The sequence below is a fragment of the Poecile atricapillus genome, chromosome 2 (assembly GCF_030490865.1).
Source record: "Poecile atricapillus isolate bPoeAtr1 chromosome 2, bPoeAtr1.hap1, whole genome shotgun sequence".
NCBI lineage: Eukaryota > Metazoa > Chordata > Aves > Passeriformes > Paridae > Poecile > Poecile atricapillus.
Genome location: NC_081250.1, coordinates 26022773 through 26036953, shown reverse-complemented (window position 1 = coordinate 26036953; position 14181 = coordinate 26022773). Strand labels below are relative to the sequence as shown.

Here is a 14181-nt window from a genome sequence, read left to right as displayed (position 1 = left end):
TCCATTCAGTATGTTTGTTATAGATATTACGCAGTGCTAACTTTTTAGCTGGAAGGCTGTGCAGTGCAAAGTGAAGTTGTTTCTAAACAAATATCTTTGCTGAAAAAAGCTCAAAGTTTTGTCAAAGAATTAAATTAGCTGTTTTTTTTCAACTAGGTCTGCTTTCCATAAAATAAACATTAAATTATTAGAGGAGCATTTATTATGCTCACATTCTTTTGCTGGATCCCATACTGAGTGGCATTCCATTAATCTTTTAACTGGGGGTAATGGTGATCTACCAGCCCACAGTAACTTAGTTACTTGAGTCACTCTGTTTAATTATGGTTGTTTGGGTGTTTTTTTTGTAATAAAGACACTATATTAGGACTTTTCCAGTGTTTTGAAGTTTCACCCATTTTGCAATTAATAAGATATATCTTTGACAAGATACTTTAATATATATAGGTATAAAATCTGACTCACATTTTTCTAGCAGATGTTTTCTAGAATTTCAGTTACTTACAGGCTGTAAAATATTTCACCATAGTATAAATACTTTGTTCTGTCTCTTTCTTCATCACCCCTAAAAGGAACTGAAGTGTTTTGAAATATTTCTAACTGGTCTTCTAAATTTTTCCATCTTCATACACCATCAGGTCTGTGCCATTGCTAAGGGTTTTTTTTCTTAAATTACCCTGTTTATTCTAAAGTCATGCAGCTTCTAGTGAGAGAGCTGTGTTGCTTCTTAGTTTTTCTCACCAACTACTTCTACTTCATAACTTCAATTTTTTTATCATTTGCTCTGCATTTTCCTTTACCATACTACAAATGCCTTTAAGATTGGCTCCATCATGTTTAGCACTCAACCAAGGCAGGCTTTGGGCAACAGTTCTACCTTTTTCATCACAGAACTGTGGCCATCCATATCCTACCTGTCATGAACATCTCTTTCTGATTTTTTTTAACCCTCTGCCAGACAGTTTAAGGGTTGGGATTTTCCCCTTTAGCTTTGTGCATTGTGCTTTTATAAAAGCATCAAGTGTATTTGTTCATGTGTGTTTATCCCTCTCCTGTCTATATCTATAAAGAGTATAATCAGATGTGCTCATGGGTTCTTAAACGAACAGCTGATCCATGTGCTAGGAGCGCATTTCTGTCCTAGCAAAGCCTTATGAAGATAATGATACAAACAGCAAGCTGTTCTGTTTCATTTAGTTCTGAACACACCTGGAAGATTCTCTTGGAAGGGATTGCCAATTCTCTTAAAAGGGTTTGGGATTCAGTTTTCATTTCACAATAAAATTCTATTCACACAATAGAATTCTATTTCACCTTTCCAGCCTCTTGTGTGAGGCTCAGAGCAGATGGGCCTTCCAGGTCTGGCAATACTGTGGCCAAACCCTTCTTTTGCCTTTAGAGCTACAGACTAAGTTGTCTAGCAGCTAGACTTTCTCAACAGTTAATAAGGGAGAAAAAGGCATATTCAGCAGTAACTCATCCTTCATATTTTGCTACGTGTCTTAGATGGGGTTAATAACCTGAGGGAAGTATCTTTCTCTTCACTGATAAAGAGCATCTAGATGATTGTTTTGACTCCATATCTCATCTTAGAAGCTTGCTGAGAATTTAAGCTGTGTTTTGTCACCTCTAACAGCCTGTATCTCTCAGCTCTACAGTTTACTCCCTGTTGGTCTTAGTCCATTTATTTCCCTGCAGAGGAGATGCTGTTACTTGCATCCTGACTTGTGGTGCCTTGGGTGAAGACTCCTCCTCCCTGTTCCCAGAGTTTGTCTCATGAGGAAGAATATATTGTAAGGAAGGCAGTTGAGAGAATGACAAGGTCCCAGCGCTTTTTTGTGCTTTCCTGGCCTAAGTATGAGCTTCTAAAATAAATTTCTCTGCTTCTGGAGGACTGATTGTTGCAGTTGCCTTAGTTAGGTGTGCTCAGCCTTGAGAGGGTCGTGTAGTAGCCAGGGACTCAAGATCTCCCTCAGATTGTTACTCAGAAATTTGCCTCACTTTGAAATGCATGTACCTTGGACCTTCCATTCATTGTGACCAGGCCGATTTTAAACATGAGTCATTCAGAACATGAATCCCAACAACCACTGCATGTTGATCTTATAGTGGCATTGTTTATAAGCATGGTCTCCTGCCAAGTACAATTTGACATGTTTATGGATCTCAATTACAGCTGATGATGGCAAGGATGTCATCTCCACGTTACAAGGACATTGTAACCACGAGCAGAACTCAGGTGAAAACACTTAAGAAAACTATCTTTACATGTTTACATACTGATTGTCAGTGTACTGCAGATCTTCCTTTGTGGCTTTTACTATTTCTTTATTTGTTCTTTTTTTTCTTTTTTAGGTGCTATAGATGAGTTATTAGACCTGCAACCTGAAGAAAATGGTATGATATGACTGTGCATGTCTCTTTCATTTGCTTTTCAATCATAGTAGCCAAGTGTACTTTTAATTTTAGATCTTAATTTCTTTCAAAGTCTGAAAGGTGCAATGAAATTATGCAGCTGTATTTAAATAGCTGCAGTATTGAAATAGTTTTAAAGGAAACTCAGCAGAGGCAGTATTCCTGATGTTACAATATGAAGTAAACCTTACTGGGGATAAAATGTTTATACCAGGTAATTCAAGATTAGGTAGACTGGATTATATATTATTTGTGCAACTGAAATAGGTTCCATTGTAAACCTAACCCCTCCTATAACATTTCACAAATTTTTCATTTTGTTTTTTTAGTTGCTGTGCTACAACTCTTGGCAATACACTAGTAACCACAAGATTTTGTGTTAAAAATGTACATATCAGAAACAAATAATGTAGTTTTCTTAAAATCATGTAAGCACTGGTGTTCTTTCAGACAGAAAGTTAATTGAATCCACTGTGCTGTCCTTACACTTCTGTGAGATCCCTGACAGCTCAAGGGGATGTGCTGTTTTACCAGATAACATATGAAATATCTGGGTCAAAGTTTTTTAAGTTTTCATAAGAAGTCAGTGTTGTCTATAATTTTTGAATTGCTTTTCACTCATATCTCAGAAGAATGAGTAAAAAAACTTCAGCAACCAAAACAATTGTGGCAACTCAAATGAAGCAAAGAAAAAAAAATCCCTTTCTGTGGTTTAATCAAACTGAGAGCATTTTGGTATTTAAAACACTGCCTTCATGGTAGGTAAGGACATTTGCAAATACCTTGACTTTGGATTTGCCACGGGCAGTGTCTTACACTGGGGGGAAATTATCCATGTGGGGAATCACCCATGAAGGCAGGCACCAGGAAAGTTCCTCAGCTGTCTGCAGAAGCAGCCCTAATCTGCTGAATAGATAAGGTAACAATGACTTATTTTCTGTGGTTAATAAAAAAGATTGGTGCATGTCTGATAGTGGCATTTTTTTCTTCTGGTTTTCTTTCTCAGTTTCATTCCTTGTTAGGCCTTCCTAGTGGAGATGCAGATAATAAATGCAATTATTGCTCATACAAGCTTAGAACACTTTTTTCATTACTTAAACAGTTGAATTAATACAAAAACTGCTGTGGGGGTGTCTGCATCGGTTAAGGATGGCTATGGCACTGCTAAAATATCAGCAATTTGCCCAAATTTTACACATTAGCTAGCTTTAGCCTAATGAATATTGTACTATTTTAAGTGAAGCAGTATAGGTAGAGGTATACTTTCATGTGTGTTTCAGAAGGAAGTCTTTATTTATCATGTGTTGCCAATCATGTACTGTTGTAAATATTTTTAGTTTCTCTTCCCTTTTTTTTTTTAATAGCAGCAAAATGAGGTATGTTTACAAAGGAATTGTGAGCATTGCTAGAGGCTTGTTCAAACAAGTACAAAGAATATAGTCAGATTGTTCTTTTAGTGTTTTATTGGAAGGTTTGGATTTTTTTCATAGGCATTTATAAGGTTGGGGCAGCATGTGCAGACAGAAAGAAGGATTTTGACTGAAAATGGGCAGTAAAAACAGAAACAGGAAAAGAAATAATAGAAGATTTATGGGTAAAGTGAGAAAGTCCCTATCATTCGACTAATCTAGCAGAGATACCACAAGAGTAGTATCTCGGTAAGCAAGACTGGTTTCTAGATAACCTTTATTGCAAACAAGAATAAAACTTGGTGCTGCTGCCTATTCAGGGCAGCCTGAGCCTGAACACACCCTATCCTGCCCTGCCACGGGTGCACAGTCCCCACAGGAAGATCTGGAAGATTGCTGAGCCACAAAATGTATCACTCCTCAGATTTCTGGTGGTCGTACACCCTGCAGCAAAACCTGCTTGCTCTTCACGTGTAAAACTTTATAGTTGTACTTGCTCCTGAAGTCAAAGTGTGGCTCCTGCAATGGTTCCCCAGATGAAGCAGAGCTTGGCTCTGAGCTGTGCTGCTGCATTTGTTCCGTTCAGGGCACTTGTGGTTACGTGTGGTGTTGGTGCTGTGTCGTAGCAGATCCGCTACAAATGCTGCTCCCTTTGCATCTCCCCCTGCAAGTTCATGAAGGGGCTTCCTGAGAGCAGCTTGGAGGTGGTGGTGCCCCACAGAGCTCAGAGCTCTTAAGGGCCTTTGAAATAGCAGGTGTGTTTCCCCTATGGGAGGATTTGCCCCCTTGTCTTACCTGCTGAAAAGCTTTGGGGAATTGGAGGTACTTGGACAGTGTTAATATTCTTTGCTCTTCATCTAAAGATGGCAAAACAGCCTGAATATTCATAAAAACAAATTGTTTTCTGTGGTGTTTTAGTTTGTTAGTTTAGTTTTAGTTTGTCCAGGGGGAACATCAGGAGAATGGATGTGTTTCTAATGTTTCTATTTCTAATTTTTAGGCCCTGTCAGGGAGTACAGAGGTATACCAAAATGTGAGTTAGAAAGGAGTTGAATCTCACAGCTGACATAAGTAATGAATAAAATAATTTTGTGTGTTGGTTTATTTGTTTCTTAGTACGTAGGTGTGTGTGCTGACGCATGAGCCTATTTTAAAACACAGTTTTGTGCTTTTTTTCCTTCTATGACTCAACTTCTGCCATTTCATTATAAATTATTACAGCTGTTACCAGGAAACTTTTCTGAGAAGGCTGTTGAGTTTCAGTTAATATGGCCTGTTGCAAATACTTGCTACTGTCAATCTTTTATCCCAACCCAAAAGGGTTAAAAGCATTTTTTAAGTTGAATACAAATTGGAGAGTTCAGCTGATCTACCCAAACTTTGGAAAACTGAAGTTGCTTCTGTGCCTTACCACAAGATTGAGGCAAGCATAATTAAGATAAACTGATCTGGGCTTCAGGAATGTAACATTATCAGCCTTGTTAACCACCATTTTTGTGATCTGCAGACTTCCACAGTGGAGCTCCAGATGCTTCCAAGTAAAATAACACTTGGGGGTTCTTGATAGTTCTTTAACTCTCAAAATATTTTGAAAAAGGATAATGATCCTGGTTCCCAGTTTCATGTGTTATATATAATTATTTAACATTTCTAAAATAGGAAAAAAATGTGTTTATGGAGCAGTGACTCAAGTTATCTAAGAGCTTCTTCTGCTGCAGTTTTCTGGTGCTGAAAAATTAGTACAGGGAATCAGAAGGAAAGAGAGCCCCAATTATTTCTCAGCAGCTTATGAGAAGAAAAAAAATACTACAGCACTGATCAGTGTAGAAATCTCACTCTGTGTGATAGACTAACCTTTTTTATGGGGAAATACCCCAGTAATTCAAGAATTGATCAGAAGGTCACAAGGACGATCTTAAATCCCCAAGTCTTACTTTTTTTTTTTTTTTAGTTTATAATTGGGTTTTTTTTGAGACTTTCATGAAATGTTTCAAGAAGCAACATATTTTCCAGTGATTCAAATATTAGACTCTGTAATGATTTTGGTGTGTTTAATAGATTTTTAAGCATACTTGTAGTATTTTTAATGAGAAGCGAGTCTTAACAGCAGTGAGGTTATCTAAGATAATGAAGGAATTATTTGTTGCATAAAGTATAAACCCAGAAGTATTGAGTATATATGCATAAAGTATAATACCCAAAAGTATTGAGTATAAAAAAGAAAACAAATATTCATGCAAAAATATTCCGTCTCACTTAACATACCTAGCCTAAATTGGCTATGTTTTTAAAAGTTCCTTCTTTACTTTGTCTAAAAACATTTATTTCTCTTGACTCTCTTGTTCTGAGACAGCTTCAAAAGAAAAGTTTGTGAGATCCTTGGAGCCAGAACTTGGTGATAAGGATGACATGGTATTACTAAATGAGATCCTCAACGCCTCCTCTCTGGATGAGGGGGAATTTAGCAAAGAGTGGACAGCTGTTTTTGGACAGGCTGCTGATCTCACCATGAACTCTTCAGCTAGAGATGGGGAGAACACTTCATCATCTGCAGTACCAGCACCATCAGGCTACTTGCCCTCACAGCTGCTAGACCAAAACATGAATGATTTGCAGTCATCTTTACACGGTGAGAGCTCATCTTGTTCTGTCAGTATGTTTGGGTTAGAGTTTAGAGTATGGTTTTCTGGTATGTAAAAGTGTGGTGAAAGTTTATATTATGCCCTGGCTGCAGAAGTTGTGCCTGTAGTTAAAGCAGAGTATGGCCTGGAGAAAAAAAGACATGAGTAACTTACTTGTTCTTCTAGCCCTTCTCATTCAGTGTTTGAATGAAATACCCAAAACTTAAAGGCATGGTTACTGCCTTGAACGTTTTCATTGAATTTCTTGAAATGTTCTGTAGAACTTTGAGATCTTTTTTTGTCCTGAAACAGAAAATACGTTTGAGTGGGTTTTACTGATGAAATCACAACTGCTGTCTCTGTTAAGGGGCCAAGGAACCAAAAATGATTACTGTATTTTGTCTGGGGATACTATTTTTAAACCATGTAGTGAAAATCAGTTGCATTCTCTTTTTTTTTCCCCACCCCCTCAAGCAATCTATACCATTGCATGTAGGGATATGGGTCAGGTAGAATGGGTTGTCTCAGCAACCATATAGGTAGATTTCTCTTGCAGGCTTGTTACTGATGCAACTCTTTCTCTCCTCTTTATTCTGTGCAGTTAATTCTCTTGGCTTTTCCAAGCTACCGCTGGGGAAAAGAGGGGAACTAGGCCAGAGCTTTCCTGCTGTTGCTTTGGCCTTGAGGAAGGAAGGGAGGGAGGAAGGCAGGCTGGTGATAAACAGCCAACAGCACCTACCTTTGTCCTCCTTGCTGGGTCTTCTGTAGGTCTTTGCAAGCTGGAGGGGACCTTGCCTTTTTTGGACTCTGTCCCAAGTCAGTTAAATCTCACTTGGGGATGAGCAGTATAGGAAAGAGTAGCAGGCTGATCCTATCCTGGAGACCATTTCTTGGAACCCCTGCAACTGGAAGAGTCATACATGATGTAAAATAACCTGTGACATTTTGGCAGGAATAAGAAAGTCAGATTTACTTTAGAACTAGTACAGTTGCTAACAGCACCCCTGGAGCAAGACACCTCGGTTCATTGGCTTCAGAACTTACATGAAAAGTGGGAGAATGACATTTGTAATGATGCACAGGTTTAGATGTTAAGGTACATGATTTTTAAATTACTAAAAATAGCAACAGAAATATTATGAGATTGATTTTTTCCCCCAACTTTACATATTTTTAAATATATTCTACATTTCCGTGTAATTTCCATTCTTAAATGCAAATGTGTTTTTAAAGGAAAAGTATTTTTTAGGTATATATAACAGGCAGAGTTGTGCATCCTTTCTGAGGTTGCTGTTAGCTTTCATTTGCACTGGCATCGGGTGCAGTGCCAGAGACTTCAGGATCAGAATTCAGTAACATTGCATTCAAGGAATACTAGAAATGGAAAATCCTTTCCAGTCAATATGGTATGCTAAAATCTTTTTGAGTAAAAAAGAATAAAAGGTAAAATATGTGCATGTTTTCAAATGGATTTCCAAGGTTTTGGCAGAAGATTGTGGTAATTGATGTGCTGGCATTTGAAAAGTCAGGGGTAATCAGCTGAATGATTGTATCTGAAACTAATCTTTCTAAGTGTTCTGGTTTTTGTTTTATCTTTCTAAATATTTCCAAAATTTTTGTTTCCTGTTTTTTAACAGAAGATGAAATTTGGTCCATTTTATATCCCGTAAAAGCTCAGCTTTAGTCTTAAACTACATTTTATTTCACTTCAAAACATTTCTTTCAGAATTTGACCTTATCATTAGATATAGGAAGAGAAACCTTTGTTGTTTTGGTTTTTTTTGAATACTAACTGGAGATATGCATATCCAGATATACAAGTTGTAAGTACTAGAATATATGAATTATATTTTTACTGGAGACTTGTGATACATGTCCTGCAATTTTTTTTTTCCCCTGTTAGGATTGCTTAATAATTATTCAATGTGAGGTGCTACACTGTAGCCTCAATGTTGCATACTTCCTGTGTGAATTTGGCCTTAAGATCATAAAGATTCTTAAAACTCACATGCTTAACTTTAAGCACATTAACTTTTCTATTAACTTCAGTGGGATTACTTACTTATTTTATGTTAAGCATGCTCATAAATCTTTGGGGCTTTGTTTTCTCTCTGCCTCAGATCTTAATCTGTAAAACAGGCACAATGCTATGCAGGTTATAAACTGTTATAGTCAGGAATTCCCAGCTCAGAGTTTTCTCTAGCTGTATTTATAGGCAGGATCCAGCACAATGGGACTCTGAATTACTATGGAACTACCAGGTGCTGGCTTAAAATACATATAAATGTGTGCGTGCGTGTGTGTATAATAGAAACAAAGCATGCTCCCAACGTATCTTTTAGATTCTCCTCCAGATACGGCTCTGTAGTTCTGTTACCTTTCTACTTTTTCAGAGGGAGCATTGGTTTTCTCTTTTCATGATGTTTATGGCCTCATTTAGTTACTCATTCATACCATTGAGGCTCCTCTTCATCTTCCCTACATGTGCGTATATTCTAGTTGGTAAGAAAATGCACAGATTACCATTATAATTTCTAAATTTAATCATTGCAATGTTGGTGGAGGTGTTTGCTGAACAGCAGGCTGTTTTGTTTCCTTGCTGTCTTGGCAATAACCTTTTGGTCTGGTCACGTAACAAAGTCATCCTGTGAAACAGGCAAACCAAAACAGGCTCAGGGCCAACAACAGCTTTCAAACTGATAGGCTGCGGTTTGGTTTTGAAAGGCAAAGTTGTTCTCTGTAGCTCACAAAAAATACAAGTAATGAAAGTATTTAATAAAAATTCTGTGTCAGTCTTTCCCAGTACCTTCATAGATCAGTAATTTCATTATGAAAGCATCACATATTTTCTGGAGTGTATTTGGTTGGATTTTTTGTTGCTATTGTTAGGTTGTTCTTGTTTTCTGAGCGGCTCTTGAGCTACCTGCGGTTCATTAAATGACAGCCAGGCCACAGCATCTTTCACGCCTGTGCTGCCTACCAGGCCTTAGTCCAGGGATTCAAAAAGAGGGAGGGCTCCAAAGGAGTTCACTGGTCTGAAGTGTTTTGCTTGCTGCCCTGCCAAGCACATCAGTGTAAAGGGACATCAGTGATATCGCAGGGAGCCCCAGTTCCTGATCTTTCTGAAGATCTTTCTGGGACTTGCACAGAAAGTTTCTGGCAGAGCTCCCATTCATTTCTATCAGATTAGGATTTGGCCCTCTTTGTTTAAGCAGCTGAATTTACCTGTTGTCATTCATTGCCATATCAAACACTTTCTCACAATGCATGTCCAAGCACACAAAAGCATTGCAGTCTACTGTAGTTGTGTATAATGTCCTCTGCCATTCTTGTTTGTAACACAAGCAGAGAAAATGCCTGGGGAAGTATGTCATTCTGAAGGGGTAATGCCATGCTTTCCATTATTTGTCATTCAGATTTGCCTATTTGAAAGATTAAACTCTAAAGCCTCACTTTCAGAGGGCACAGGCTGGCTCACAAGCCTTTATGACCTTTGTCTAGAGCAAATACATGAGAGCACTCTACATCCAGATTTTGAAGAAGTTTTTGGTTAGTTTCCTTAGAGATACAGAGGATGTTTGTGGCTTTAAATTTCCTTCCCAATTCATGTGATTTTACAGAAAAACTCTGCTTGCCTCTTTTTATAACACAGCTTGGGCTTTAGACCTTTTATAGGCGAGGTAGGACCAGAGAGTGATGAGAATAATCTACTGAGAGCGGAAGGGTTGATGTTACTGATGTGGTTGTTGCATTACATGTCAGGATGCTGAATGCCAATATCTGACAGGGCTCCCAGAACAGCAGAAAGTAAGGGGAGGAAGGACAAAAAGAGTAAAAAAGGATGTGAAAGCATGAACTTGTAGAAAAAAGACACTGAATAAGGAAATGGTAACTGAGTGCATAGATGAGCCTTCTGTTTGTGATACTGCCAAATTAGACGGATAATTGACCAGGCCAGACTTAAAGGATATATTAATTAAATTAGAAATACTATCTCCAGTCCTCTAAATGTAATAAAGGACATACATTTAAATATCTTAAGCAAGGGACAAAAAATATTTTGTTTTTTTTCCTAATGTGTTTCTGCAGTATACTACCCCTAGTTCATTTTGCCAGCCTGTTCATCTGGCCTCATTAACTGTATTTATCATTACTCTTTTCTGGATATAGAATATGCATGTAAGAACAAAAAATTATTTCACTTTTTCCTGCATAGTTGCTCTATCCTCTCAAATAAAGAGCAAAAATAAATACTCCATTAAAATGTAGTTTGAAATTAACTTGAAGTAATTAATCTTGAATTTAATTCTTCAGTGTTTTGCAATGAATTATCTTTTTTTCCACAATTACTACAAAACTAACTAAAAAAATCTAGGGTCTCTAAGTAAGGTTTTGTCTGGAACAATGGATGAAATTAAAGTCTTTGGACTTGGAAAAAATGTTTATTATATGTGGTATTCCCACCCAAATGTGAGTGATTCTTTTTCCTGCAGCTCTGCTTGACTTGATTACTGAAATGACCTTTCTGTGAATGAGTATTAACTGTGATTCAATAAGAGAAACAAAAATCTTTTCTAGCCAGATGAAAGGTTTGAAAAGAGTATAGTTGCCTGAATCTGGAGATGATGAAAGTGATCTGCAGATCCTCTCTTGTAATGGGTGTTGTTCCTATGCAGGTCTGACTGTTGACTTTGTGTGTACAAGGACAAATATGAATGGCCATAAACGTAATACTCTGCTCCTTTGTCTGATGCTGCCAGACACTGGGGTGCTTGAGTTAACAAAGTAATCCTCATGCTAATGCTGCTGTATTACTGAATTTTAGGATGGGCAGCCAGCAGTGTGAGCCCACCGTCAATACCACAGCCAGCACAGAAACCACACAGCCTGAATGTGAACGATGACAAGACACCTGTGAAAGGTGATAGTCATGTATTTTTTTTCAGTTACTTGGCTTTTCCTTTTTAACTCTTGTATCTTGTGTAATGTCTCATGTCCTCTCTGTTACTGTGGTAAGAAAATTTATTTTTGTAGTAGCTACAGCTAAATCTTGTGCTCCCTGCTTACTCTGTTTCAACTTGATTAGGTGTATGGTATGTGTGTGTATGTATATTTTTGGCAGGCTATTATATAACAAAGGAGTGGAAGCTACAGTTTCTTTTACCTTCTTTAATTTTGAGTCACACAGACTAGTATCTGCATGCACTTTGAGCTAAACTGTTTTTAAGCTCTAAAATTTAGCATTGTGGCTAAAATACAGGCTGTTGATAGGGCAGAAGAGCCCTAATTGCAATTTTTTTTTTTAAACATACATGATATCAGTAATCATCTGTTTAAAATGTAATTTAGTTGTTGCAACTGAGCTGAGAGTGCATAGTCCTACCATATACTGAGATAAAGGCCTGCTGATTTTTGACTACGATTTTCTGGATAAGTGAACCAGAATTATGTTGAATTCCATTGCCAGTTTGTAGCCAATTCTGTGCATTCACATTTGATAATACAGAAGAAAGGATGTGTACTCCTTTCCCTGAGATTTTTTGAGCTCAGCGGAAAACACAAAAAGAGGGTTAAGGTGTTTTGGAAACTGGAAAATCATTGTGATTACGCAGCCACAGGACTGGCACCAGCAAAAAAATGGCCTCCAACTATTTGGAACCTGTAGTTCTGGAAGTGGCAGGTACCAAGAGGAGTGTCATGCCAGGCAGAGCCTATTTTGCCTGTAAATTCTTTGTGTTGCAAAGAAAGCTTTCATGTGCCATTATTTCTCTGAGAGAAGAGCATATCTTATTTCACAGTCACTGCAACACATGTTGGGCATAGGGCCACAAAAACAAAGCAAGTGGAGATGTATCTTCTTCATGGCAGCCGAAGTTGTTTCTGCTTTAACGTGAACATCTGCCCCATTGGAATGAAAGTGGGCAGGAGACCTCTGCGAAATCAATGTGGACACAGAGGTGCAGTAGTCCAGCTGCTATTGGATATATTCCCTATTCACATTTTGTCTATATCCATCAGAATTATACTAGAAGCTGTACTGGGGACTGCTTATCAAATATAACCCCTCTCTTTCTCTCTCCAGCCAATGCCTTCCCATTAAAACTTCATTCCAGATGAGTAATGACTTTGTTTGTTGCATACAGGGGAGACTGAACAGTCACATGAATTGGATTTAGGCAAAGGAATTTAGTCCTGTAGGAGAGGTTGAAAGTAAAATTTGCCTTCACTTTCCTTTTGCTTGTTTGCAGGAATGCAGGGGCACACTCAAATGCCTTTCATGAAACAAAGCTAGACAGTGAGATTGTTTCTATTCTAGTTAAAGGGTTCCTGTACTTATCATGACAGGAGCCATATAAAATCCATAGCAGACACGTAAAACACTCGTTCTTACTAAAGTTCTGACAAAGATAGTGTTTTAAAATGTAATCACTCATTCTGATTTTCTTGTCAGAAATGTCCTTGGTAATAAATTAAACAATAGCATGGCATTTGTTTGACCTCAGTCAACCATTCAGTCAGTTTTGTTTTAAAATAGCTGACAAGTCTGTGCATTTCTTTTTTTTTCTTTTTTTTTTTTTTTTTTTTTCTTTTTCCAGAATCTACAAAGAATCCGAAAGACTTGACTGCTTGGTTCAGTCTCTTTGCTGACCTTGACCCATTATCCAATCCTGATGCTGTTGGGAAAACTGATAAAGAACATGAATTGCTTAATGCATGAGTCAGCTGCCTCTGGTAACTCACATTCTTCCCTTCATCAACACTATTTTGGAGTTTAAAAAAAACTAAATGAAAATTAGTATGCTGTTGTGAAATTATAAAGTATGTGCCATGATAATAAAACTAACGGGAATGAATCCCCTTTTCTATAGGTACAGTTATTTGCTCTTGTTTTGTATAAAGAGTTCGCATTTATTTTCTATGTGGACTTACAAAAATGAAGTTAAGAATTAGGGCAGATTTCTTGCCAAATTAGATTGTCTGCTGCAACACTGTCTTTGCCTGGGGTGATATGGAGCTAACACCGGAGTGAAATACAAATTGGAAACCTATTTTTTTATAATGTTTCTTGAGTAAATTAAAAAAAAAATCATGTAACTGAAGAGGCTGCATGAGTCAAACATCTATCATGTATATAATATATCTATTACTGCTATGTTAAGATGTCAACTAAATTTGTTTTGTTAGTACTCACAGTTGAAAAACTTGTGCTGGGGCTAATTATTGAAGAAGTAAATTTGGGTCTGTGCAGCCATCGAAATTGTGCCCTTTCCAATCTAACTTCTTTGACAAACTGCACTAGATAAAGAGAAGTCATGCCCAGGAGGCTTTTTTTTCTGAGTTTTTTCTCCATTGTACCAACAGAATTTGTACCTGTTTGCAGAAGTTTTTTGGAACTGATGCTTTACCATGCCTTCAATCCATCTCTGTTTCTGTTCTGAGAATTTTTCATCCAGTTTATTTCTGAAGCATGTGTTATTTTAAGCTTGTTGTGACATTAACTCTTTAATAAAATGATTTTGACAAAAACCACAACTTTATTCCCACTGGAATGCTGTTGTGCTGTTGAATTGATACATAAAAAGTATCTGAAGATAAAGATGACCAATTTGTAGACAGTACCAAACCCTTTGTTTCTGAATAGTACTCCAGTAGGAAACGCAGTGAGAAAATCTGAATTCAATGTGGTGTCCTTTCACTTCCCTGCAAAAGAAGGGGGAAAGGCTCACAGACTCATG

At 37.5% G+C, this 14181-nt stretch overlaps 1 protein-coding gene across 9 annotated transcripts in view; it reads left to right on the top strand.

Annotated features, from left to right (window-relative positions):
- Positions 1-13974, top strand: part of ICA1 (islet cell autoantigen 1) — a 66169-nt gene extending 52195 nt beyond the window's left edge. For 6 of the 9 annotated variants that reach the window (XM_058832939.1, XM_058832945.1, XM_058832940.1 and 3 more), the window contains 5 exons: positions 2177-2239; positions 2356-2397; positions 6178-6453; positions 11271-11366; positions 13042-13974. In XM_058832939.1, the coding sequence (XP_058688922.1) occupies positions 2177-2239; positions 2356-2397; positions 6178-6453; positions 11271-11366; positions 13042-13163 (599 nt within the window). In that variant the 3' untranslated portion in view covers positions 13164-13974. The remainder of the gene's footprint in view (positions 1-2176; positions 2240-2355; positions 2398-6177; positions 6454-11270; positions 11367-13041) is intronic. The other 3 variants (XM_058832944.1, XM_058832943.1, XM_058832938.1) reach the window with 2 other exon arrangements.
- Positions 13975-14181: the final 207 nt, after the last annotated feature.